The sequence below is a fragment of the Diprion similis genome, chromosome 11 (assembly GCF_021155765.1).
Source record: "Diprion similis isolate iyDipSimi1 chromosome 11, iyDipSimi1.1, whole genome shotgun sequence".
NCBI lineage: Eukaryota > Metazoa > Arthropoda > Insecta > Hymenoptera > Diprionidae > Diprion > Diprion similis.
In genome coordinates, this window is record NC_060115.1 from 4,312,191 (window position 1) to 4,335,712 (window position 23,522).

At 42.1% G+C, this 23,522-nt stretch overlaps 2 protein-coding genes and 1 long non-coding RNA gene across 3 annotated transcripts; 2 read left to right on the forward strand and 1 right to left on the reverse strand.

Moving 5' to 3' along the window:
• On the forward strand, positions 1-11,395 carry LOC124412690 (paired mesoderm homeobox protein 2A-like). The gene is made up of 4 exons (XM_046892784.1): positions 1-618; positions 4,527-4,720; positions 10,787-11,306; positions 11,349-11,395. The coding sequence occupies exons 1-3, from the start codon at positions 264-266 to the stop codon at positions 11,201-11,203; spliced, it is 966 nt and encodes a 321-aa protein (XP_046748740.1). The 5' UTR covers positions 1-263; the 3' UTR covers positions 11,204-11,306; positions 11,349-11,395.
• Positions 11,396-11,413: 18 nt separating this feature from the next.
• On the forward strand, positions 11,414-20,665 carry LOC124412696. Its single transcript, XR_006929811.1, has 2 exons — positions 11,414-12,329; positions 20,516-20,665. It is a non-coding gene; the product is annotated as an uncharacterized LOC124412696 (long non-coding RNA).
• On the reverse strand, positions 13,735-23,295 carry LOC124412683 (muscle LIM protein Mlp84B-like). The gene is made up of 9 exons (XM_046892774.1): positions 23,139-23,295; positions 21,874-21,998; positions 20,809-20,974; positions 17,784-17,904; positions 16,747-16,843; positions 16,423-16,507; positions 15,372-15,668; positions 14,964-15,284; positions 13,735-14,824 (listed from the first exon to the last, which is right to left on the reverse strand). Exons 2-9 carry the CDS (start codon positions 21,986-21,988, stop codon positions 14,548-14,550), a joined length of 1,479 nt encoding a protein of 492 aa, XP_046748730.1. The 5' UTR covers positions 21,989-21,998; positions 23,139-23,295; the 3' UTR covers positions 13,735-14,547.
• Positions 23,296-23,522: the final 227 nt, after the last annotated feature.

Below are 23,522 nucleotides of genomic sequence, written 5' to 3' on the forward strand. Positions count from 1 at the left end.
CCTTACCTCGCGATACCTACTCGCCGTCGACCCTTAGGTCTGCCCGTCGGGGCACCGGGTCGGCCTCGCCGGCCACCTCCGGGTCGCGTATCACGGCTGCAGTCGAACCGATAACCCGGAAACGTCTCCGATGGCGGGAAAAATCGGAGAGAAAAAATAAGCACGGAATTGCCAGAGTCCAGAGGAGGTAGGTGCGGAGGCCTATACCTAGACCGAGGAGACGACGAAGCAGCGACACCGCGGGAACCGGAAGTGCTCCGAGCATGGACTACTCTTATCTGAATCAAGCAGCGGCTGCGGCCGCCGCCGGTTTCGAGGCCTCAAGCTGTGCCCTGGCTGCCAGTGAAATGCAATGCGGATACGGCGACCTCAGCTCCTGCTCGCAGATGAGTCAGGCCGCTTATCGCTACACCGCGGCCAGGGCGGCCGGATATCCTGGGAACGCTGGGAACCCAGGAACCGGCGGTGCGAACCCCCTGGGGCCTCATCATGGCGCTCATCCTCATGCCCATGGGCATCATGGGGCCCATGCTACTCCGTGTTCCGTTATGGCTGCCCGCAGTCAGGATGTTCATCGACATGCTGCCTCCATATTTCCGTCGGCGATCAACCTTCAGGGTGAGTTTCGAGTTTCGAGGCTAAGCATTCTAATGTTTACTTCGCACTGTATACTTGCGTGCTTGACTTGGTTGTTGCGTATAGCGGACGAAAGTTGGCTTTCGCATTAGCATGTTAAAATTGACGTTTTAATTTCCGTAAAACTACATATTTTTTTTCGTTCTTTCGTTAGTCAGTCGCAGAGACTGCGACCTTCATTCGGTGTAAGAAATACGGTCAGGTTTCTTTGTTTCGCTGGAAAAATGATTTTTTTAAACCTACTATCGTCACTAATTCACCTTATTTGGAATATTGAAATGCTTTATTAACATACTTAATAAATATATAACTGTTTTACCGAAATAACCAATTTCTAAGCCATCGAATCATATTATTAACAACTCTCTAACATCGTTTATATCTCACTCCTGTAAGAGATTCCAGTGTTTTTCTTACCTACAAACAGATTCAATCGATTCGTACCTATAAATTCTGATATTATCCGTAAAATTCACGTTAGTTTCATATCTCTCAATTATCAGTTTTCAAACTCAAGTAATTACCATGAGATTCAGTTACTGTGAAAGTATATCAAGACCACAGAATTATTTTACAGAGATTCACGAATGAGATGTTCTTTTTATTTTTGATTCGTTAAATCATGCAAGTCGCCAAATTTTCATCGCGAGGGCCTAGACGATGAAAAGTGTGAGGTGTAGTATGTATCTAGGTATTATACCTACGTCCACATTTTTGTGAATGAGCCAAGCCTCGAACGTTGATTTTTTTTTATGTTTTCTTATAACCTGGTGGTAAGAAACTAGTTTCAACTGTTCACAAGATTTATACATATATAGGTAACAATACGCGTGAATAATAATTCCTGCAAATTCATACGCCAACTTTTTCGCGTAGCCAATAAATCTGTCTGGTGTATTCTCAGCTGGGATTTTCGACGCTACGTTATTCTACAAATTTCGTTTACTAGACAGATTGTAAAAGGAGAAGGAAGACCGGCGAATTTCCACCGTCCCAAAAAACTTGTACACGTGCTTGAAAAGCGTACCAATATATATATACACGTAATTTTTCAGACATATCTTTTTTTTTTTACTTACGATTCATGTTACAATTTACTCGATACATATCGGTGTGTAACGTGCTCGTCAATCTCCCGTTGAAAACTCATCGATACGATAATAATATAAAGTTGAGAAACACAGCGACGGATCAAGTACCGCCGGATAAAAATTAAGTTACATCCGCCAGTATTTCAACAGAGAACTTCTAGCTTATAGCGTATAGTTCACAGCTTGCGTCACCCTGCACGGAATTATTTAATAATAAATTAATAAAAGTGTGTTAGAAAAAAAAAGAACAAAAACAAAACCCCCCTAAAAAAAAAATCAAGGTGTTTCTTGTGCGAAAAAGTGGCAGACAGCCAAGGCGTAAAGGTGTCTCATTAAATTCCTGCAGAACGATCAATCTACGTAATACGTGAAATTGATTTTTCGCAAAGATTATTCGCGCGAAATCAGGACCAAGAGAAGAAATGATTTTTCTTATTTGTTTCCCTGATTTGGCAAGCACTGCACATCGGCTTATCGTGCCACGAGATTGGGGTTACGGTGAAAGAAAATTGGGGAGAAAAGTCTGGCTATAAACACGCGGCCAGTGCAGGTTCTGATTGTGGCATTGTTCGATTTATCCGAGGGCAACGTTGTTGCGGATTTTGATCACGTTCACCAGAATCCAGGCAGCGACGCGACGGCGGCAAATAATCATCGACGGGTTGTTGCCGATCAGTCGGTGACGCGTCTTCGTTTTCGACTTTTCTAATTCGCACTGCAAACAATACACGTACCTACTTGATTTTTCACCTATGCATGTGAATATAACGGTGAAACGGGGCGCGGCTAAATCCGTAGACGAAATATTTTTGTCGTTGAAAAAATATACATAGTTGGATCGTTTCAAGGTCGCGAAAAATGTATTACGTGGCGTGGGTGCGTGATAAAATGTATCGCGAATAGTTTTTAAGTTGCACACTTACGCAGGTATACACATGTGTTTATTTGCCATTTTTTCTGCCGACGAAAAGTAAGCCGCACGTTTTCGATATTTCTTATTCTGCACTGTTTGACCGTGCAGAGATCATTCGAATAAATTTATACAGTAATGTGAATAATAAATGCGAGGAAACGGTTCAAGAATATAAATGATTTTCTATTTTCAACGATAAGACTAATACGAGCGGTTTCTACTATATTTTCTTACCGCGAAACTTGTGCCAAACTGTATTTCGATGTATAATTATGTTTGCAAGTTTATGTAGTAAACAGATGCGAGATTAATCGTTCGACTAATAATATCCTGCTTTGAGAATAACTAGAGGGAATCTTATAACACAAATGAATTTTCGTCAATTGAGCATATTTATTATTTCACCGCGCATTAATTGAATCGTACGTGACGTTTCTGACCGATTTCTGCATTTCGTTATAATATTCTCTACATCTGTCAAAATCTCTGCGACTGGTAATTCGCTGCGTTATAATTCATTGTACTCTAACAGAAATATCTGGATCATGTTAATAAGACTGACTGTGAAACGTTCACACGTGCGTTTGTGAAATGGTATAATAATAATTCCCACGCTCATTAAAAAGTCATACCAATGATAATAAAATCAAGAATACACTATGTATATTAAATACTACATTCGATATGAAAAATGTAATCGTAACCAAACTAAATGTGTGCAGATAAATGATTTTCACAAATCCCAAAACAATCAAATCCACTTATCGCGTGTACACCCGTTGATTAATTAATAATTACCAAAGGCTACAGGCTGCAAGATTTCGGATAAAAGATGTGGGCAGATGCCGAAAGGAGAAAAACGTAACGAATCGGTAGTAACCGAATTACATATAAAAGGATTAGAAAAGTATACAGGAAGCGAGTGTACAGAAAAAAGATAAGGGGGGAAAGAATTAGTAGAAAAATAGACACTCAGCCATAAGAAAAAGGCTAATTGTAGGAAAGAAGAAAAGCACCGGTTTTCCGGTGCGAGCCACGTTCTTCCATTCTCTGCCCACCCTCTCCCCCCCTCGTCCCTACTCTCTCTCTTTCGTTCGCCATACGTCTTGCAAGTCCCACGCATTTTTCTTTTCCCTTCCCTCCTCTGAAAGCTTTCTGATCCACCTCCAGCTTCTGGGACGCGCAACCCCGACGGCGTCTTGCAGGAGTCGGCGGTTATGCACGTCCCTATGGCTACCCCTAAGTAGAGGGGGGGGGGGGAGATTCGCGTGAGTAGCCAGCTTGCGACGCGGTGAAACAGTAGCGGAGAGACAAGATGGCAGTGAAAATCAATGGATGGCCCGCTCTCTCAGTCATTGCTATGGTTACGTCCCTCGCTCGCAGAGCCCTCACGGTCCTCACAGTCCTCTTCGCTGACTCTGCTGAGCTTACAGGACCGCTACACCTCGGTCCCTGCTTGGTTTCGCCGCGTACCGCGCGGTTCTCCCGCTGAAACTTTTTGTGCACACAAAAGTTTGCCTTGCTTCCAACCTCCGATGTATACATAGATATATGTGTATATATATATACAAATCTATGAAATGTACAGCAGAGAAAACCGAGAGGAATTACAGTAGATGTATAGATTATGGACTCTTCTCTGTCACCTCTATAAATACATCGTTATCTGGAAATTTTTAAATCGTCACGCCATTCGTTGAATTGAAAATTGAACGAACAGCTTATCGGTTCGATTAAGTCATTGAAATTCTGTTTTCATTAAGGCAATCGGATGTACGGTCTCGAGACGAGTATACTGTAATACGATAAAGAACGAAACGTATGTGTGGTACCTATGGTAGGAATTATTGCCATATTTAACGATGTATGTTTTGTTTTTTATGCAGGCGGTTTGGGGTACAAGGCGTACCCGGGGCACGACGGGCTCGCCGAAAAGAGGAAGCAGCGTCGGATACGAACGACCTTCACCTCGGCTCAGCTCAAGGAACTTGAACGAGCATTCCAGGAGACTCATTATCCGGACATCTACACGCGGGAAGAAATCGCGATGAAGATAGATTTGACGGAAGCCAGGGTACAGGTAAGAGGAAAAATGATGAGAAGGCGCGCGAGAGACAGCGAGAGAGAGAGAGAGATAGTTGTTAACTAATTTCTGTTTCTTGTAAAAGTGAAGTGCGCTACAACTGATATTGATATAGATATAAGCAGCTCTTGTACAGATACAGTTTTGTTTTTCTGTGTTATGTTGTTAACGATTATTTTGGAAAAGCTTTATAGTCATACACTGCAGCGATAGTGTGTCAGAAGCGTTGAACAGTTTAATCCGTCAAGTCGGGACGCGAAGTGCCCATGAGGACGAAAACGGGATGTAGTAATGCAATTACCAACGGCCACTCACCTCCCTTTAACCAAAAGGGAACGTGAGCGATAGGATGCGATGCGATACTGGGTTGAGGAAGGAAGCGAGCTACGGGAAAATAATTACTCCTCATTCCTATATCTTAAAAGTAGTAGATCAACTTTTCTTCCCTCTGCATCGATATCTTATTTTAACATGCTAATCGCAAGTATCAACATTATACCCTTTCGTATGAAAAACAAAGAAAAATAAACCAAAGAAACTTTAATTCCAATTATTCATCACTTAACATAACATTCTTGTTGAAATTGGATCAGTTTTTAGTCAAGTGAATCCGTTATCATCTCGTTCAATGACCTATGAAAATTCTATGAGTAAGTTCAGCCAACGGTTGCATTGCGCCTAAATGATGCAGAGCTCTGATGAGCTAAGTTTAGCATGGCGGGTATATTCGATCCACTGTCATTCAATCGCATTATCGTAATTGTTGCCCGCACGTTTCTCGGTTCTTGAATGTCGCCTGGTATCTCGTCTGACGCTTTCGTATCAGCTTGTACATAGCTCATTATCGCGTCAATCAACCTTCGACGAGTCTACACCTGCATTCCAGTTGAAAATGAGGATAAAACGAGACTTCGATCTATCCACACGAGGACAACTCATCTTCAGTGTCCATCTATCCATCTATCCATGAATCTATCCGTCATCAAGATGCCGGTTCGAATTCTCTCAATCGTGGAGTGAAAACGATAATTGTAACCGATGCTCCGAGAAGATTAGGGCAAGTAGTAGTTATACGTGACCAGCTCGTAGACTATTCTAATTAATTAAGCTCCATAATTAACCCTGAAATAACAATCAATTTTACAGTAGTTTGCGGTGCGGAGAAACCGCCCACCGACCGCGAAGGTAGGCCTCGAGTTATCCTTTGTTGGCGAGAATTTCCTAGGTGAGGATGAGGTGAGCCAAGCCTCGTCTGGGTAGGGTTCGGTTCGTTTCACGTCAGTTTGGCTCAGTCGGAGAGCCGAGTTTCGGCTTGGGGTTTCGCATTGGCTTTGGCTTTGGGTTTCGCTTCGCTCTGGGACTCCCCCGTTTCCTCCTCATCGGTTCCAGCTCCTCTTCTCGTTGGCTCGATTCAATCCTGCACCTCCGCACGCTGGCCCGTTTACTCGATAAATTTTTCCGCCATTCCTCGGCCCTCCACCCTCCTCGTATTATTCGGCTCTTCATCCTCGCACTTTTCCCCTCTTTTTACCTCGCCAACACCAAGTTTCCTCGGTCTGCCATCATCGGCTCCTGCAGCACCAAAATCTGAAACCCCTTAGTTTTGCGAAATTTAAATTGAAAAGGAAAAAAAAAAAAAAATGTACCACCCTCGACTAAATTCAACCATTCATCGACGCGATCAGCTCCTCATCTTTGCATGCGAAATGTGGATCTACACTGGTAGAAAAATTGAATTAAACATAATGTCCCAGCAGATCTATTTTATGTTTGTCGTATTTATTACGTTTCTGTTAGTAAATATAACGCATAAATTTTACGTAAGTTTCTTTTTCACTTAGAGTAATACATTGAAAAATTGTTAAATCAATCCAAAAATTTTAGTCAACCTGCTGGGACATTTTTTTCTAATCGTATAAAGTTTATAGCATGAATCCGAATCAATGTGCGCAATATATTTTCCATTCAGCACCCCGGGATGTAAATGTCCCGTGATGGGAACGCGTTAATGGATCATACAGTATATTATAATTCTTGTGAACAGCATTCGACTGACGGGTGATTCAGAACTCTGCATGCAGGCCCATCGCAAGAGATGAGAGAAAATCCGTACCTACCCCGCGGTATGCTTCGAATTGCACACGCGGCGGGGCGGGGGGGGGGGGGGGGGGGGGCAGCTTAGAATTGACGTAGTAGTTGGGACACGAAACAAACCCCTGTGCAACAGCCACGATGTCACGGTATACGACTTTCGGTCTCTCCGTGGGGAGAAACCAACCCCAAGTCCCCCTGTTCCCCTCGAGAGACAATTGCTCACTTGTATGCCCCACGATGACTGCAGTATCGTATGTGTGCACCTCGTCTAATTAGCTGATTACACACATCCATATAGTGAAGATATTCAACAGCATAGCTGCAGCGAAGGTTGACGGAGATCGAGGTTCTTTATAGCTTAATTGATTTACGTCGAACAAGTTTAAGTCGATTATTGATCGGAGATAAAGATTTTTTTCCTTTAACTTTACAAGGTCCTTTAGAGTACCTTTAAGATAGGTATGAAGCTTGTCGATCGACAGATACCTATGCTCGATATTTTTATCCATTATTCTTATTTTCACTCTATATTCGTGCGGTAATTAGTTATGAGTTGTGTAACGTTGCCCTTAAGTGAGCTGTCGAGTGTTTCGGGGATAGAAGGTGCAAGTTTATTTCACGCGGGGACCGAGACGGTGGTGGTGGTGGTGGTGGTGGTGGTGGAGGGTCATGGGTTGAGGGAGCCGAGGATGGTGGGCTGATACACAGGGGGGCCATGCAGAAGCGTACCCTGGTAATTGCCGGAGCTATGTAGATCCACTTACAGTGATTAAAAACTGTCCTGCTGAGTATCATTTCGACCAGCACCAGTTCCCAGACCCAACCCACCAACCATCACAAGCAAACCCAGCAGCAACAGCCGGAAGGGTCCTAGGAAACGGTTCTTCTCATTCAACCAGGAACGGCGATTCAGAAACATCCGCTTATTCCTCTATCCATCGCTTTTCCATCAGATTCAACTTAATTTCTTCAGCTATCTTAATCGCGATTATCGTTGAGTCAGAAATTGCAGTTACTACACGTTTTCCTGTTCTTTTCATTGTTCTCAAAAAAGGAGGAAGAAAAAAAAATGTACTGAGGTGAGTGTACCAGTTATTGACACGCTTAGACCCAATTATTCACCCTTTTATCTTCCAAAACTATAACTATTGAGGGCACTAATTTTGAATTTCTTGATGACTTAATCCAACTGCTTGAGAGTTAGACACTGAAATAGCTATTTATGTGGCATGCCCGTAAAGCGCCTATTTTTTTGGCAAGGATAAAGATTTCAGGATGAGCTGAAGGCGAGCCGGAAGCGAGTTCTGAAATTATCCGAGCCAAAATACGGTTTACGGGCATGCCACATACAATATTTTTTACGGTATGGGCATTGAAAAGCAAAATGAAGAGTGAGGTTATGTCGCGATCTGTTCGACGAAGCTACTTTATTCGGCAGTTTGGGATGCGCACTTCGAACTGCGCATCAAAACTGCGGAATAAAGACTTTATTCCGCAACTTTGTTCGCTGCCGTATAAAGCGTCACTTTACGGAACGTAAACTGTCACAAAAAGTGAACTTTTCAATGCCCATGCCGTAAAAATTTATTTTTTGGTAAAATTGAAAATAAGGATCAAACAGATCCCATAAAAAAGGTCAATAATGGGACAGGATCAATGACTGGTACACTTACCTTAGTCAAGATTCCAGAATTGTATCATCTCAAAAATCTCGGAATTCACGAAATAATCACCCGAATAAAATCGCGTGTGTATGTATACCTATGCGAATCGCTTCACGCAATGTATCGCACAGCACCCATACAATATACATATATACGTTTGGCCTCGTAATTGGGCGAGGAGAAGGCGTTAAACGGGGTAATTTTCTCACGTGAACATAAACTACGTCACAGTGCGTATATAATATACCAACCGTGCTACTGTATGAAAATTTATTATTTCGGACAGGTAAATTCGTCTTGCCCACCTCTCGCGAACCACTTCCGCGAAGTGTTAACGTAGATTAATGCAGAATCGTGTAACTCTTCTAAATAATACCTCCGCGGCTATACCGTGCCGTGGGGTGTTAATTAAGATTCCAGGGTTGCGTGGCTGGTAATAATTGGCGCGTTCCCAATTACCCGAAATTTCTTGATTTTTAGTTCACCAGCTCCTGTAGGCAACCGTATACATATACATATATACATATGCTCGTGTACCTATACAGGGTTAAATGAAACAAATTTCAAGTCTGCCGTGCATGCGCTAACCGTGACGGTAAACGCAATCACGGCGTGATCTGTGATCAACATTTTGGATGGTTGTAAAGTAAAAATAAAAATTAAAAATACGTAAAAGTAGAGACAGAAACTGGGAAAATCAGTGACATGCTGTCGCGTACGAAAGGGTCAAACCTGTAATCAACGAACACGTGTATCTGTGCAATCGAGAGAAAACAGGTAGATCAGAGTGGAATTGGTATATACGTAAAATACTCACCGCCATCCCACGCTTCGACGAATCAACGTCATTCGATTAATGAGACATGTTACAGACTTTTCCACACGCCGCGCGTTGAGCAAAGGAAATAGTTGTGATAAAAAAAAAGATATGTTAAATTAATGATTTTATCGTCGTGTTCCGCTATCGCATATTGGAAGCTGTATCGAAATTCCAGCTTCAGCCTCGGACTTTGCCGCGATGAGGTGCGCAGATGTCCCGGTGTTTGCTTTGTTCATCGGAACAAGGGTCGGCGTTGAGCGTCACCCCAAATAAAGCAGCGATTAAATATTTATCCTTGGCAAGGACATCTGTCATCCCCCTTCCCTCCCGAGTCCTGGTCTTGTTACATTTTATTTAACCAAGTATTTGTTTAACATTAACACCCGAACAGTCCCAATCCCCGGCAGCGTGAATACACACACACGTGCCGTTGATACACTGTGGACCTTATAGTGTGCAGACCACTGGCTATGCAAACATACGCATATGTCAACCCTGAGTCGATTTTGGGTCTTAGTTCAGGTAGCAGGTAGATAAACAAATTTACCATCATGCCGGGTATTTAGTAAGTGTATATATATATATATATATATATAATGTACACTGTAAACTGTGTCAAAGTGATTAAATGGGTGTAAAGAATGGGGGAAGAAACGTAAAAACAGGTGAAACGCTACAATAATGTTCAAAAAATTTTTCACCCTTTACTATACAATCGCACCATCCGTGTAACACGTTCCATTTTCAACCAGTACTGATTATGGAACAAAGCCGCGTTCGGACGGGGAATTGCTCGAGGTTCGGGGAGCTGCAAGAGTTGATAAAAATCTAATAGCAGTGTTTGTCGTCCGGAAAAGGCAATCACGTTCATCATGCTGCTCGCCCCCCTCCCCCCACACCTCCTCGTTCGGCATCATCCCCTCCGCGAGAGCGGCAGGACCACCTTTCGACAGGTTTGCCGGGGGTGGCTTGGAGCCGAGTAGGTAGTAGGTAGTAGGTACCTATGTATGTACATGGAACACTCCGTGTTCTGTATGTGCGAGGCCTTCGGGGGTGGAATTGAGGGGAGTAAAACCCCGTTACGCCTGGTCAGACAAACGGGAAAGCAAACAAATCCGCTACTTTAACATGCAGGTCACCGCCGTTTCGTTTGTTTTATTTGTTATACATATACTACACTATATTTTATTTGCCAAATAGAGCCAATTACGAGGTTGCATGTGTGTGTGTGGAGGGGGCGGGAGAGGGTGTAGGAACAAACCGGAGAGAATCGTGGCACCCGTGACGAACACAATCAGTGGAAGTCGTTTTTTGCACGCATTTTATTTCCATAAATTTTCTATCCTGTTGCAACATCGACATGGTTGTCGTTGTTTTTTTTTTCACACTTTCGTTGGGAGTTTAGCGAACGACTCGCATAACTCTTTGTCTCGTTCAACATGATCTTCTCGTTACTGAATTTCCGTGAAATATTGGTGCTTCCAGGTTTGGTTCCAGAACAGACGTGCCAAGTTTCGGAAACAGGAACGTCTCGCTCAGCAGAAATCAACCGGGCAAGGTGGAGTCGGGGGTGACAGCGGCGCCTCGAGCCCAGTGGCAGGAAGTGTCAAGACTGAGGGACGCTCCCCAAGGAGCCCGGCAACTCCGCCAGTAAATTCAAACAGCGTCCACTCAACCGCAGAGGTTAAACCGATCTCGAATTCGAATTTGGGAAATTCGAAACACTCGAACGATGGAACTGGAAATTTGCAGTCCTCGCCGATCGTCCGTAGCGGAGGCGGAGGCGGTGGCGGGGGCGGGGGTGGCGGGGGCTGGGGATCATGCAGCCCGAGGCCGTTCTCCGCAGCCCTGCCACCCTACCTCCTAGATCCACTGCCTCTAAAAACTGCAAATCTTTACTAATCCAAGATCGACCGGCGAGGTGACATCCTAACGGTTTTTGTAAATAGATGTAACATGGTGGACTCCAGGACGAAGGATCAGAGACGGTTGTCAGGGATGGACATGTAGCTAACTAATAAGTTTCATCGAGAGAAGTCTCGTCCTGAACGACGATGATTGCCTGAATATTTCACTCAGATATTCACGATCCTTTATTCGCATGAAAAACTAATCTTATTCAATCACACTATCCGATCCTCATTTTGTGTTGCTGCATGACATACAGGTTCGAAATAGATTGCGCAGAAGTTGCGACGCTCCATTGAGCAACTCGGAGATGTGCTCTTGGTAACTATTGTCACCGATTAAAGCCACGAAATGAACCTGCGGTGTTCTCTCTTACTTTGTGAAAACTTGACCCCGAACTCCATTTATTGCTCTGAAAAGCAACGCTCGACTTACCCTCTCTGGGGTCAGGCTACGCCACCACGTGGCTTATTTCACTTTTCGATTCTCTCTCTCCCTCCCTAGTTCAATCGCTTGAGTGAACAGTACCCTGACGGTTTAACCGCATAACACAACACAGATCTGCAGCAGACTCCATAAAGCCGTTATTCCCCTAAACCCAGACCCACACTTCGGTCTATAGTTTATATTTCCAGAGCCTGAGCATTGATCGCTTGAGAAGCCGGCTCTAGACCTACTGTTAAAACATGTTTCATTGGGGAGGGGGGTGTCGATTCCTTTACATCACTCTTGTACTCGCGGGCGATGGTTGATCTTTCAATCTTCAAATTATGCGTTCGAATGTTCATCCGAATTATTTCGACATTATATCTTTGAGCGAAAAATTTCCTTCCAGCCAATTGTTAAGGCTAACAATAATGAGCCGTCCATCGGTCGATCAGCTGATCACGCGATTCAGCTGCGGTTGTAGATCGTTAAATTAATTTCAACGTTTGTTTCACACTTTTCGCGGTCTTACGTCTTTTGGAATACAGTAAACGTGCACGATTATAGTGACTTGTGGTTTCCAACTCCGCGTGCAATCCGTACACAACTTAGATTGTATGTATGTGTAATACTCGGTTCCTTGCAGGTAACTTTGTTAATACTCCTAAGCGTGTATATGTGTAATATATATGTAGTGTTCGAATGAAAATAAATCGCTCAAAGTTACCGTGTATCCCTACCGCAGTAATTGGACCGGGTTTTGTAAAACCGAGTCAGTCTTCGTTATTTATATTTATAGATGCGATAATACCTTCCTTCCAAATCAAAATCGATACCGAGACCAAATCCCAGTTATGTATTCGAAAGGTAGATCTTTCGTCGATAAGAATCGATATTCTCAACGACTTTACCAATAGTTGCAGAAAATTGGAATGATCTTTAATCGTCATTACGGTAATTAGTTAACGCGCCAATCTATAATACGTATACATATAGTATCCCAGGGTAATCAGTGACACGCGTGAAGATAGGCATGGAAAAATCTCTATGTAGAAGCCGTAACGATCAGTACTTGATCTGGCAACCGACTCTGAACAATCCCGCAGATAATTCCGTAATAAATTATTGTTAAGAGTAAATATTACTATATCATTATGTGTGACTGGAACTTGTACAGTTGTTGCTATAAATATATAAAATTAGTGTTTTACACCACATCCAAATTAATTACTTACCTTGTCTCAATCTATCAAGTCGCACAGACAACCGTGAGTTCCTCTTACTTGTATTATCGATTATTCTAATAACTTGTGTATTTTTTTAGGTTCTCAGTGTCGTCGAAAATGTATAACATTTAGAAGACAGACTGAGTAATTTCGCATTCGGAGAGACGATGAATTCTTTTTATGTGTGCCCTAATTTGTGTTCTCTTTGTTTCGTCGGAGTAGCTGAAATTCAGGTAAATTTCGTTTAAGTTTATTATTTATTCATATTTTCACACTGGATTGTCGTAAGGTTGAATGTTGAAAAAAGTCTGTTGAAAGTTTTTTTTTCTTTCCTGTTTAATAGCGAGCGAGTATTAAAAATCTTTTTGAAAAAAAACGATGGATAGTATATAGCAAAAATTACATATACAAATACGTATCTGTATACACGTAGAAAAGGGAAATTTTAATAACATTTTCTTTCTGTTTTTCTGTTTAAATGAAATTTGAAAAAAATATCCGTAACAGGTGAAACAAAACTCGTTATGTCCTACCTCACAACATTTCAATTCATCTCCCCCTCCCTAAAAAAAACAACAACAACAACAACAACAACAAAGTGCGGAACATATATAATGTACGGTAGCTTCGAAGAATATAAAAAAATTGAAAACAAAAGCAAACCATACTAAATAGATTATAACGATATTTGATGACCAAAGCAGAATGAACAACGGAATGTCGGTGCAGCTTTATCGTTAAAAAAAGATTTACACGTCATCTTTGCAGCTGATATTGCAGAATTACAATAGTTATATATGTATACGAGATGAGAATATTATATATATTTATATATATATATATATATGACGTGCGTATATAATGACGTATGTATTAATGATTTCAAAAAATATTTATTTAAAATAATATTTCTCCCTAAGTCGAAATTACATAATAAATATATACGTCGCGACGAATTATACACGTGTTTAGGTAGGTATGTATATAGCGATACAGAAAGTGTTATTATGTGGTGTATATGTGTATATATATATATATATATATATTTATTTATATATATATATATATATTATTGATGTGTGTATGAATTGTTGTACTTGCAGAATTTGTGTCTATAAATTCGCATACTAATAATATAATGATGGTGGTAGTAGTAATAATAATAATAATAATAACAACAATAGTAATAATAATAATAATAATAGTAATAACGACAACGGTAAAATATCGTTCAAGTAACTGTGATGTGCATACATATTTTCGAATCTCGTAGTAGTAGTGCGGTGAAAAAAAAGTAACGACACAAAGCAAAAGTGTAAAAAAAAAAAACAAAAAGAAAGAAGAAATGGAAAGATAATACGTAACGTTAATTATTCAATATAGTTGCGTTCGCCATCAGTGTCCAGCTGGTCGTTCGTGCGTATATCCATGCGTATTATACATATACATATATATAGGATACATTTCAACGATTACCATTATTATTGTTATTATGTTATAATTATCATTATTAGTTTCGCCCCTGCTTATTATTTCTTAACTCAATTGGCAGGTATTTGTTTAATCTTATTCGTCGACCTCCGTCGCCATTGTCAGCATATACTTAGCTTTCGTCCTCATATATTGAGGTATACAGTTCTTCCGTTTCGAATTAGAGCCAAGCAAGCAATCCGCGATATCTTGGACCTAGGCCATGGAGAGAGTACCGGCACCCATACCGAAGCCGACACCCTTAGGACCGAAGTTTCTTCCGTAGCAACTGCGGCAGTAGATATCGCCGTCAGGTCCGTCGTTGAGGTTCGTCGAGTCGAGGGAACGACGGCAATCCGCACAGCTGAAGCAACGCTTATGCCAGACCCTGTTCTTAGAGATCATTTGTTCAGCGGCATAAACGGAGTATCCGCAGCGCGAGCATCCGTTTCCGTCGGTTCGCTTTTGACCAACCTTCGGGTTTGAGTCGATGCTGAAATTGTTGTTTTTTGTTTTCAATTGATTTCGATTTTTTTCTGTTTTTTTTTTTTTTTTTTTATCGTTTGTTATTTAGTATTCACAGATTAGGTTCAAGCAGCCCCTTCATATTTACGAAATTATTGACTACTTACTAAGACGGTGCGTGATCACCGTTCGTTGACACGAGAGTCGGAGTGTGTCCAAATCCAAATCCTTTCGGGCCAAACAGTTTGCCGTAGCAGGAACGGCAGTGGATTTCCTTGTCGGGACCGTCGCACGCCAGCATCGAGTCCAACGGTCGGTGGCATTCGGCGCAGTTGAAACACTTCTTATGCCACATCGTGCCCTTGGCCAGCTGTTGTTCAGCCGCGAAAACCATCCCGCCGCAACGCGGGCAGCCCTGACCTGGGGGTGCCTTGATCGAGGTAGTGTCTGGGTTGTAGAACGGACGGCTGGAGGAGATCTCGTCCTCGCTGTAAGGGGTAAATGGTCAGCATTAACATTCGAGGATTTCTTCGGCTATAGATTTATCGTGTATATATATATACTCGGTAACTCACGTGAGACCGTCGGTCTGGAGGAAACCAGAGCCGCACGCGAAGCCGTAACCGTGTGGTCCCCATTTCTTGCCGTAGCAAGTCTTGCAGTAAATGTCTTTGTCTGGACCGTCGCAGGCGATGATGGAGTCGAGGGTCTTGCTGCAGTCGTGACACTTGAAACACTTTCTGTGCCATTCGCTGCCCTTGGCTAGTACCTGCTCGGCGGCAAATACCACGCCTCCGCAACGTGGGCAACCTTTGCCAGGTGGCGCCTTGATGATGGCCGTATCGATCACGGTCGTACGGGGAGCGGCGTCACTGTATGTCACAAAATTCTTCATTGTAGACATGAGTTTACAGTGCGTAACGCGAACGTTGATGTTAATACTGTATCATTTCATGTTCACGGTTCAACTTTGAACACTGGATGAAAACATTGAGGGAGCCAAGAACGAACGATCGGTTTATCTACACGGAAAATTTTACACCACGACGTCATTCTCGCACTTCATCGTGCGAGAATGAAGTAGCGATGATGTATCGTATCTTCGGAATATCTAGTAACGTGACGCGATCTGAAGGGGAAAACAAAATGAAAATGCAGAAATCCAATGACCGGCGAGAAAGTGACGAAGGTATAACGATTCAAGGTATGTGGATTGGTTTTTATATGAGAAAAGACAATGTATAACAGATTCTGTGTAAATCGTGACGTAGAGATGACGAGGTAGGTATGTATGTACACGTGAGGTCAATTGGCAGTATTAGCGACAGCGGCAACAAAGCGTTAGAGAGCAGAGGCACGAGGGAAGATTAAGATCTGAAGTTGAGGCGTACCCCTCGTCTTCGATATCGCACTGCAGGCCTAGCCAAACTACTCCAGCGTGACCGATACCGCGCGGTCCAAATTTCTTCGGATAGCAAGCTGTTAAGCAGATATAAGCGCATCATATATAGTCAGTGTATAAAAGCTGAGGGAGGTGGATTTTTCTGTTGATTTCTTTTTTTTTTTCTTTTTTTTTTTTTTTTTTTTTTTATCATTATTCAGATCCTTCCTCAGCCAGCAACCCACCCGTTGGCATAGCAGTCACTTTGAAGAGCGCCGCCACCCTGACCGTATCCGTAACCCTTCGGACCATATTTCTTGCCGTAGCACACTGAAGAGAATACAGATTAAGGTTTGCTTTTCTTGTCAATACTTCGTCGGCAGAGATACGACATCGCGTTAAACATCCGTACACATGTTGATCGTTAATTTCTTTGTTACATGCTTTATTTATTCATTTCTCAAAGGGAACGTCGTCGATAGACATTTAATGCACGGCTCGTTCAACTTGGCGATATCGTATCCTCGACGAAGCGAAGCCGAAGCATCAACTGGGGATCTTCTTCTTACCTTTGCAATAAATATCTTTGTCGCGACCTTCGCAGCAATTGACAGAGTCCAATCGTTTCGTACAGACGGAACACTTAAAACATTCCCTGTGCCATTGCTACATGAGACACAAACGGAATAATGATTGTTAGTCACTGAATGTCCACTTTTCGGGGGGCTAGTCATGATCAGAAGATTATACGTATCGTGTATATTAAATCGGTACACATGTCGTTGTTGTTAAAACTTTTGGCTCAGCTACGAGGGTTTGTCGGTGTTGTTTTTTTTTTTTTTTTTTTTCTTATTTCGTTTCTCGTTTTATTAATTATGTGCGAGCCATACAACAATGACGGAATTGACAAATTTCACGGACTTGATTCGTGCTGTTGTGATTAGTTAAGAAACTGCTTGCCCGCAGCTCTTCTACGATGGTACTTCAGGTATTTCACAATAGTTGGATTTTTTTTGTTTCAATTCTGCATTCTCGTTAACAATAATATTAGTATTACGAGTATTACTAATATACCTAATTGATTAGTCCAGATCTATCGACGTGTATATACATTACGAATATTACATATATTTTTCAAAAAGAAAAATTACGGGAGAACGAGGGAGAAAATTTTGTTGCAAAAAATACGGGTAATACAAAACGAATACGACGATTACAAAAAAAAATAAAAAAATTTTTTTTTTTACAAACGCGAACGACTTGAGTCCCAGTCGTCGTGACTGTGTGTGTGTGTAAAAGTTAAACGAATCACGGTGTACATAATCATGTGAGACATTTTGAAAAAAAAAGACGGACAACCGAATATGCAGTACTACCTCTACAGTAAATGTCTCGATCTGGTCCGTCGCAATGTAGGGTAGAGTCGAGGGTGCGCTGACAGATCTTGCACTTGAAGCATGCCCTATGGTAGCCCTGGTCACGAGAAGTGATAACAACAACAAGACCGTGAGTGGAGGGCGTGGTTTTTCTTTCTTCCGATCTCTAGCAGTCCGTATAGGCGGTTTTTCTACGATTCTCGATATTTTTTTTCTATTCGTCTACTTACCCTTCCGCGAGCCAGCATCTGTTCGGCAGCGTAAACGTAGCCACCGCATCGCGGGCAACCCTCGCCTTCGGGAGCCTTCGCTATGGCGCGTGGTTCCAGCACGGCCTGAGATCCTCGAGGGCTAAAAATACAATCGTCTATTGGTATTTCACCTCGGGGGCAAATTTGTAAAATGGTAAAAAATATGCGCGTCAGTTACATAACGTGTGTGCCAAATCAAGTCAAACCTCGCGATTGCGGTGGGACGATTTTATTTTGAATTCCCTGTCTTTATCTCTCTCTCTCTCTCTCTCTTTCTCTCTTTGCAAGTAGTGAGTTGACTGAAATCGTATTTACTCTGACTTTTTGGATTTAGCGAGATTTGACTTGGCTTGAGCTTATCGATTGGCAAACAAAGCAAGTATCAACAGATAAGTTTCTACGGAAGAAGAAGTAGAGTAACGGGACGAAGAATATGAGACAAGGAATAGGAAGTGTGAGATTAGAGTAGCGAGATGTGGTAATTGAGAAATGACAAGACGCGTGTAACAGCGGAAAAATACTGGACAAATAACAGTTTCAGAAAAAAGAAAGAAAAACTACCAAGAAAAACTCAACGATTCTACTGGTGAGAAAAAAAATTCAACATAGAAAAAGAAAAAAGAAAGAAAACATAATAAAAAAAAATCAACTTTACAGTCGAAACAGCGAAAACCACGGAAACAAACGAACAAAATGAAAAGAAAAAAATGTATGCAACTCTTTCTGTAAAATGAAGAGACCGGATGTTTCCCATGTATAGTTTGATGATATCCGGTGTAATTATATGCACTGCGAAATTCACGTATCGTTTGGGTTATGCAATATATTGTATAAAAATTATCTTCGTGCTGCAGCGGTCCTAAAATTAAGCCTGCGAACATGCGTTTGCGATGCGTTAATAAACGTAAAGATTACGGTAACAGCTGCGGATAAATGTGGATGCTAGTGGGTATTAAAAAGTTTTTTTTATTATTGGTTACTGTGTTAAAAAGAGATCCCCAACCACGCGCGATACGCTACCGCCGAGCCCAAGAGGATAGCCGAAAAGCAGAGCTGATAATTACAGAGCAAAACTAAACCCGTCGAAGGTTGAGTTTAGCTGCAGTTATATAGCCGAGGCGGTTGGCCGATTGGGCAGGCGGGCAGGCAGGCAGAATTGTTAGGGGGGTGGGTTAAGGGGTTAATGAGCAAATGGTGTAACATTGTACATTGGTAATGGCGGTGGTGTCAAGAATGAATGAAAGAAAGAAAGAAAGAAAGCAAGAAATGAGGAACGAAAGACCGAGAAACAGATGGAGAGCTTAAGGACGAGAATTGGTGATACTGTGAAAATGGGAATGAAAATAATAAGTGAGAGAATAAGATATTACATGGGGCAGCATGCAGGCAGGAAAAGAGAGTATAATATATAGGCGGGCAAAGCAAAGCGTCACGCGGGCGCAATACTCGGTTGCTCACCATATAATCGCGTGTGTGCGTGTGTGATCGAATATATCAATGGCTGAATCCCAAATGGCTTGAACTCGGCGGGGCTGGCGGGGAGAGGGGGGTGACACATCACATATTATCGCGACAGTGTTTCACATTTACAGTGGTTATTTATTAATTAATAATAGCACTTATTACAGATGGTACAAATTATCCTAATTCTAAAAATTATTATTTTATATATCCATACTGAACGTAGAACGTTTATGCGTTGCCGGTGGGCAAAGAAAGAAAAAATTAAAAAATTTATCTTTTGTTTGTTGGTTTGTTGTTGTTGTTGTTTTCTTTTTTTGGGAGGTTTTTTTTTTTGTTGTTGCTTCTCTTTTGTTCAAACAAAATCTCAACCGTGTAAGGAAAAATATGCAGGCCTTCTTTTGTTTTTCTTTTTCCTTATCAAGTTTTGCATACCAAAATATAGTTTGCTATATAATCTGACCGATAGACGTTATTTTTTTTTTTTTTTGTTTTTTTTTGTTTCTCATTTTTCTTCACTTTTCGTACGAAGTACATGATTGATTATTATCGTTACATCTCGACGAAGTGGTAGTATTCTTCCGAGATATAAATATATATGAAGAACACGAAGAAGAAGAAAAATAAGAAGAAGAAGAAGAAGAAGAAGAAGAAGAAGTAATGTAAAAATTTTGTTCGAGATGAAAAAAAATAGAACGTGAGAGAAAAAAAGAACAAAACAAAATTCGACGAATCAAAAAGTATACAGAGAGAACAATCGAATGAAACGTAATACCTGTATTATGTATTATTATATTATTATATTGTATAATAATTATAACACAAAATGTTTTATCAAATTGGATGGTGATAGGTAAAATTAAGAGAAAGAATAAAACGGAAAACTGGTGTTATACGTTTGAAACTTTTGGCGGTAGTAGTGGCGGTGGTGGTGGTGGTGGTGGTGGTGGTGGTGGTGGGGGTAATATAGAATATATATGTAGAAATTGAGGGGGGGGGGGGGACATGCGGTATTCTTCAATTTGGATACAATTATTGTCAGTCGTTTATATATATAAAGGTGTAAAATTATATGTCAAAACTCATAATCATGTGCATTATAATTCCGTGCAGAGAAGTTAATCTGCGGGAACGCAGCTACATTCAAAATATGTATAAGACATATATGTATAGTATATAAGTGCAGAACTCCATGTATGATGTATATTATTATATGAAAACAATATTCATCAAATGAGTGTATACTGCAGTATATATATATATATATAGAATACAACGTCGTGTAGGATGATGTTCACGATATGTAACCATCAAGAAAGAATATCACATGCACGTTTGTTCTCTGTTCAGTGTCAGTTGTTGTTGTTGTTATTGTTGTCACTGTAACTTTGGCGTAATTTTTTTCTTGTTGTTTTTTTTGAAGCTTTTGTTTTTGTTTTTTATTCTCGTGGTTTGTTTTTTCTAATTGTTTTGTTTTTGGTATGTACAGGGGGACCTCGAGAGAGAGAGATGGTTCGGGGGTAGGGAGGGCGACCGCACTCACTCGGAAGTCTCCTTCAGGTGTTCACCGGAGTCCATGGACAAGCATCCGGCACCACCACCGAATCCGTAACCCTTGGGGCCAAATTTACGCCCGTGGCAGTTCTTGCAGTAAAGCTCGTTCTCGTGCTCGGAGCAGTTTGTGGAGTCGAGCAGTTTACTGCAGAGCCCTGCAATCCAACATATACTCGAATTTAAATTATTAAGCTCATTCGATTCGACAATTTTTACCGCGGATAATAATTCGTTTCGTCAAACGTTAGGGAACTCTAGAGCGTTCGGGAATGTATATATATATCAATTATCCTGAGGATTAAGTTATTGTATAAACGTTGTTGCATTCTACGTTGTTCTATGTTGTTGTATATTCTACGTTGTAGAATTCTAAAATTCTGTAATAACCATTTTTTTTCTCCAGATGATTCGCTACGTTAACGTTGAAGTTACTAACTTCAGCTTGTTAGATTATCGAGAGGAAAATTCTTGTCCAATTGTCGCTTTGCTCACTTGATGAATTTAGAGAAGAATTTATTTATCATCGATAGTGAAATTCTCGTCTCTTGTGGACGTCTCGTTTTGCTTCTCTGCGCTATATAAGAATTTTACGCGATAGCTGAAGAATATTGGAAACCAATGAGGCATAAATTTCCACAGAATTGCACTTAACGAATGCCGTTATCTCGACTGAGAATTCATTACGTTATTTTTCTTTTTACGAGCACAGAAGTAAACATCATCCCTTATGCGTGACTCAGATATTTCTTATTTTAGCGCATAGCTTCGGACTATAGATAAACGCGACATTAGATTGTCAAAGCCAACTTCGATGAGATTTTCCACGCGGCATAAATTAGTCCCGAATCTCTATCTCCCCTTAGATTCTATCGCACCAGACGAGAAAATTTCTTTGACGAAATTGATCGCGATCCCATCCTGCATGGATCAGGCTGTTCCCCAGGTGTTTACAGACTTGGAACCACTTCGCGTTCCGGTATTTGGCTTTGGTTTCCGGGTGTAACGAGATACTCGCGACAGAGTCGTGAAAGTACCGCTCATATTATATACTCACCGCACTTGAAGCACATCTTGTGCCACTTCAATCCACCGGCGACGCGCTCCTCCGCAGCGTAGACAGATTTGTTGCACTTGGGGCATTTCGGGTGTTCGACTGGCTTGAAAGGCATTTTGCTTATTCTGAAATGGGGAAGACATAAAAAATGAGTCATCGTGTGATCAAATTTTCATTTCGTATTTTTCGACGCGAGAGGATCATCTCAAACCGTAAGCTTACGATCGCTCGCCGAGTTCCAAAGAACCGCACGTCGCGTCTCTCGATCATTGCAAAGTAACTTTGTTCAACCGCCCTCAAAATTCCAGCGAATCTCAGCAGAGGCGAGAAAAAAAAATTCCCCAATAATTTACGACTTTTCCGTTTCACCTGCTATCCCCAACGTCGTGAAATTCAAGCTTTAAACACAATATTTTACGAGCTACGGGGTATGAAGATGGCATGGAATGCCGGCAAATTCGCCGGGCAGCAGCCGGATCTATTTCCGTAGATACAGGCTATAGTGTCGAAAGAAAGCTAGGGATGAAGATCGAAGGTGCGGGAGCGCGGTGCTCCGGTGCTCCGTCGACCGTTGGGTGTGGGCTATATTTGTTACGACGTAGCCCAACGTCGGCGTCGTAACCCGACGACGCCGTATTAGGGAGCGCACGGCGTCGCGGCGCCCACCTACCCTCCCTCCCTCCCTCCCTTCCTTATATTCCCCCTCCTCTCCCCCCGGCCGACGCGTCCTAGTTACCCCGAAATTCCCCCTTCCTTCTTTTACAGAATCGAAAATAAGAATATGAATGAGTGTTACAGAAGTTTCGTTTCTTTTCGCCCGCGCACTTTCGACATACGTATAGGCATACGTTCCTGTATACATATACATTGAGGTACGGGTATAATAAACTTATTACCAGAGGAGCTCGCGAGATATATAAGTCACGGTCTGTAGGCATAGTCGATTCAGTGGCATTAACAGGAGGCCACCGACCACCACTGATTTCCCGCATTTCTCTTCTTTTTTCTCACACTTGACGCCCCCCCCCCCCCCCCCCCCGTGATACGACGTACGTTGTTACGTTCTTCGTTATACTTTATCGTACCGCGATTTCTAAACGCGAAACCTTCATGTTCGTTTCTTCGGATGAAAATGCGACGTAGGAAACTGATCAAGGAAAAATCGACTCGCTCATCCGACGGCGATGACGATGATCGGCGAGCTGCGGCCTAGCGACTTCGGGTCGATATTCACTTTCGGTATTTACTCTTTACTACTTACTCACCACTATGTTTCGGCTTAATCGGTCGAAGGTGAGAGTCGTGGAGTTCGCAACACCGTAACACTCTACACCGCACTAATACTGGATTCGAATGGCTGATCCGGCGCGGTGCGAGGCCTAGTCATACCAAGGTTTGCACACGGCACGTGCATCGCTAGAACGATGGAGATGACGCCGGCGGCGGGGCGTCGGCCATCATCGAGGGTGCGGATGCGGGGAATGCGGGCTGCGACGACGTGGAGGCGGAGGAGGCGGAGGAGGCGGCAACGGGAACCGGCCGCTATCGTCGTGAACCGGCCTGGCCTCTGCAGGTCCTCGTTCCACGCCGTTCCAACGCCGGTGGAACCGCCGGCACACTCATCTACTATTAATAAATTCTTGCTCAAA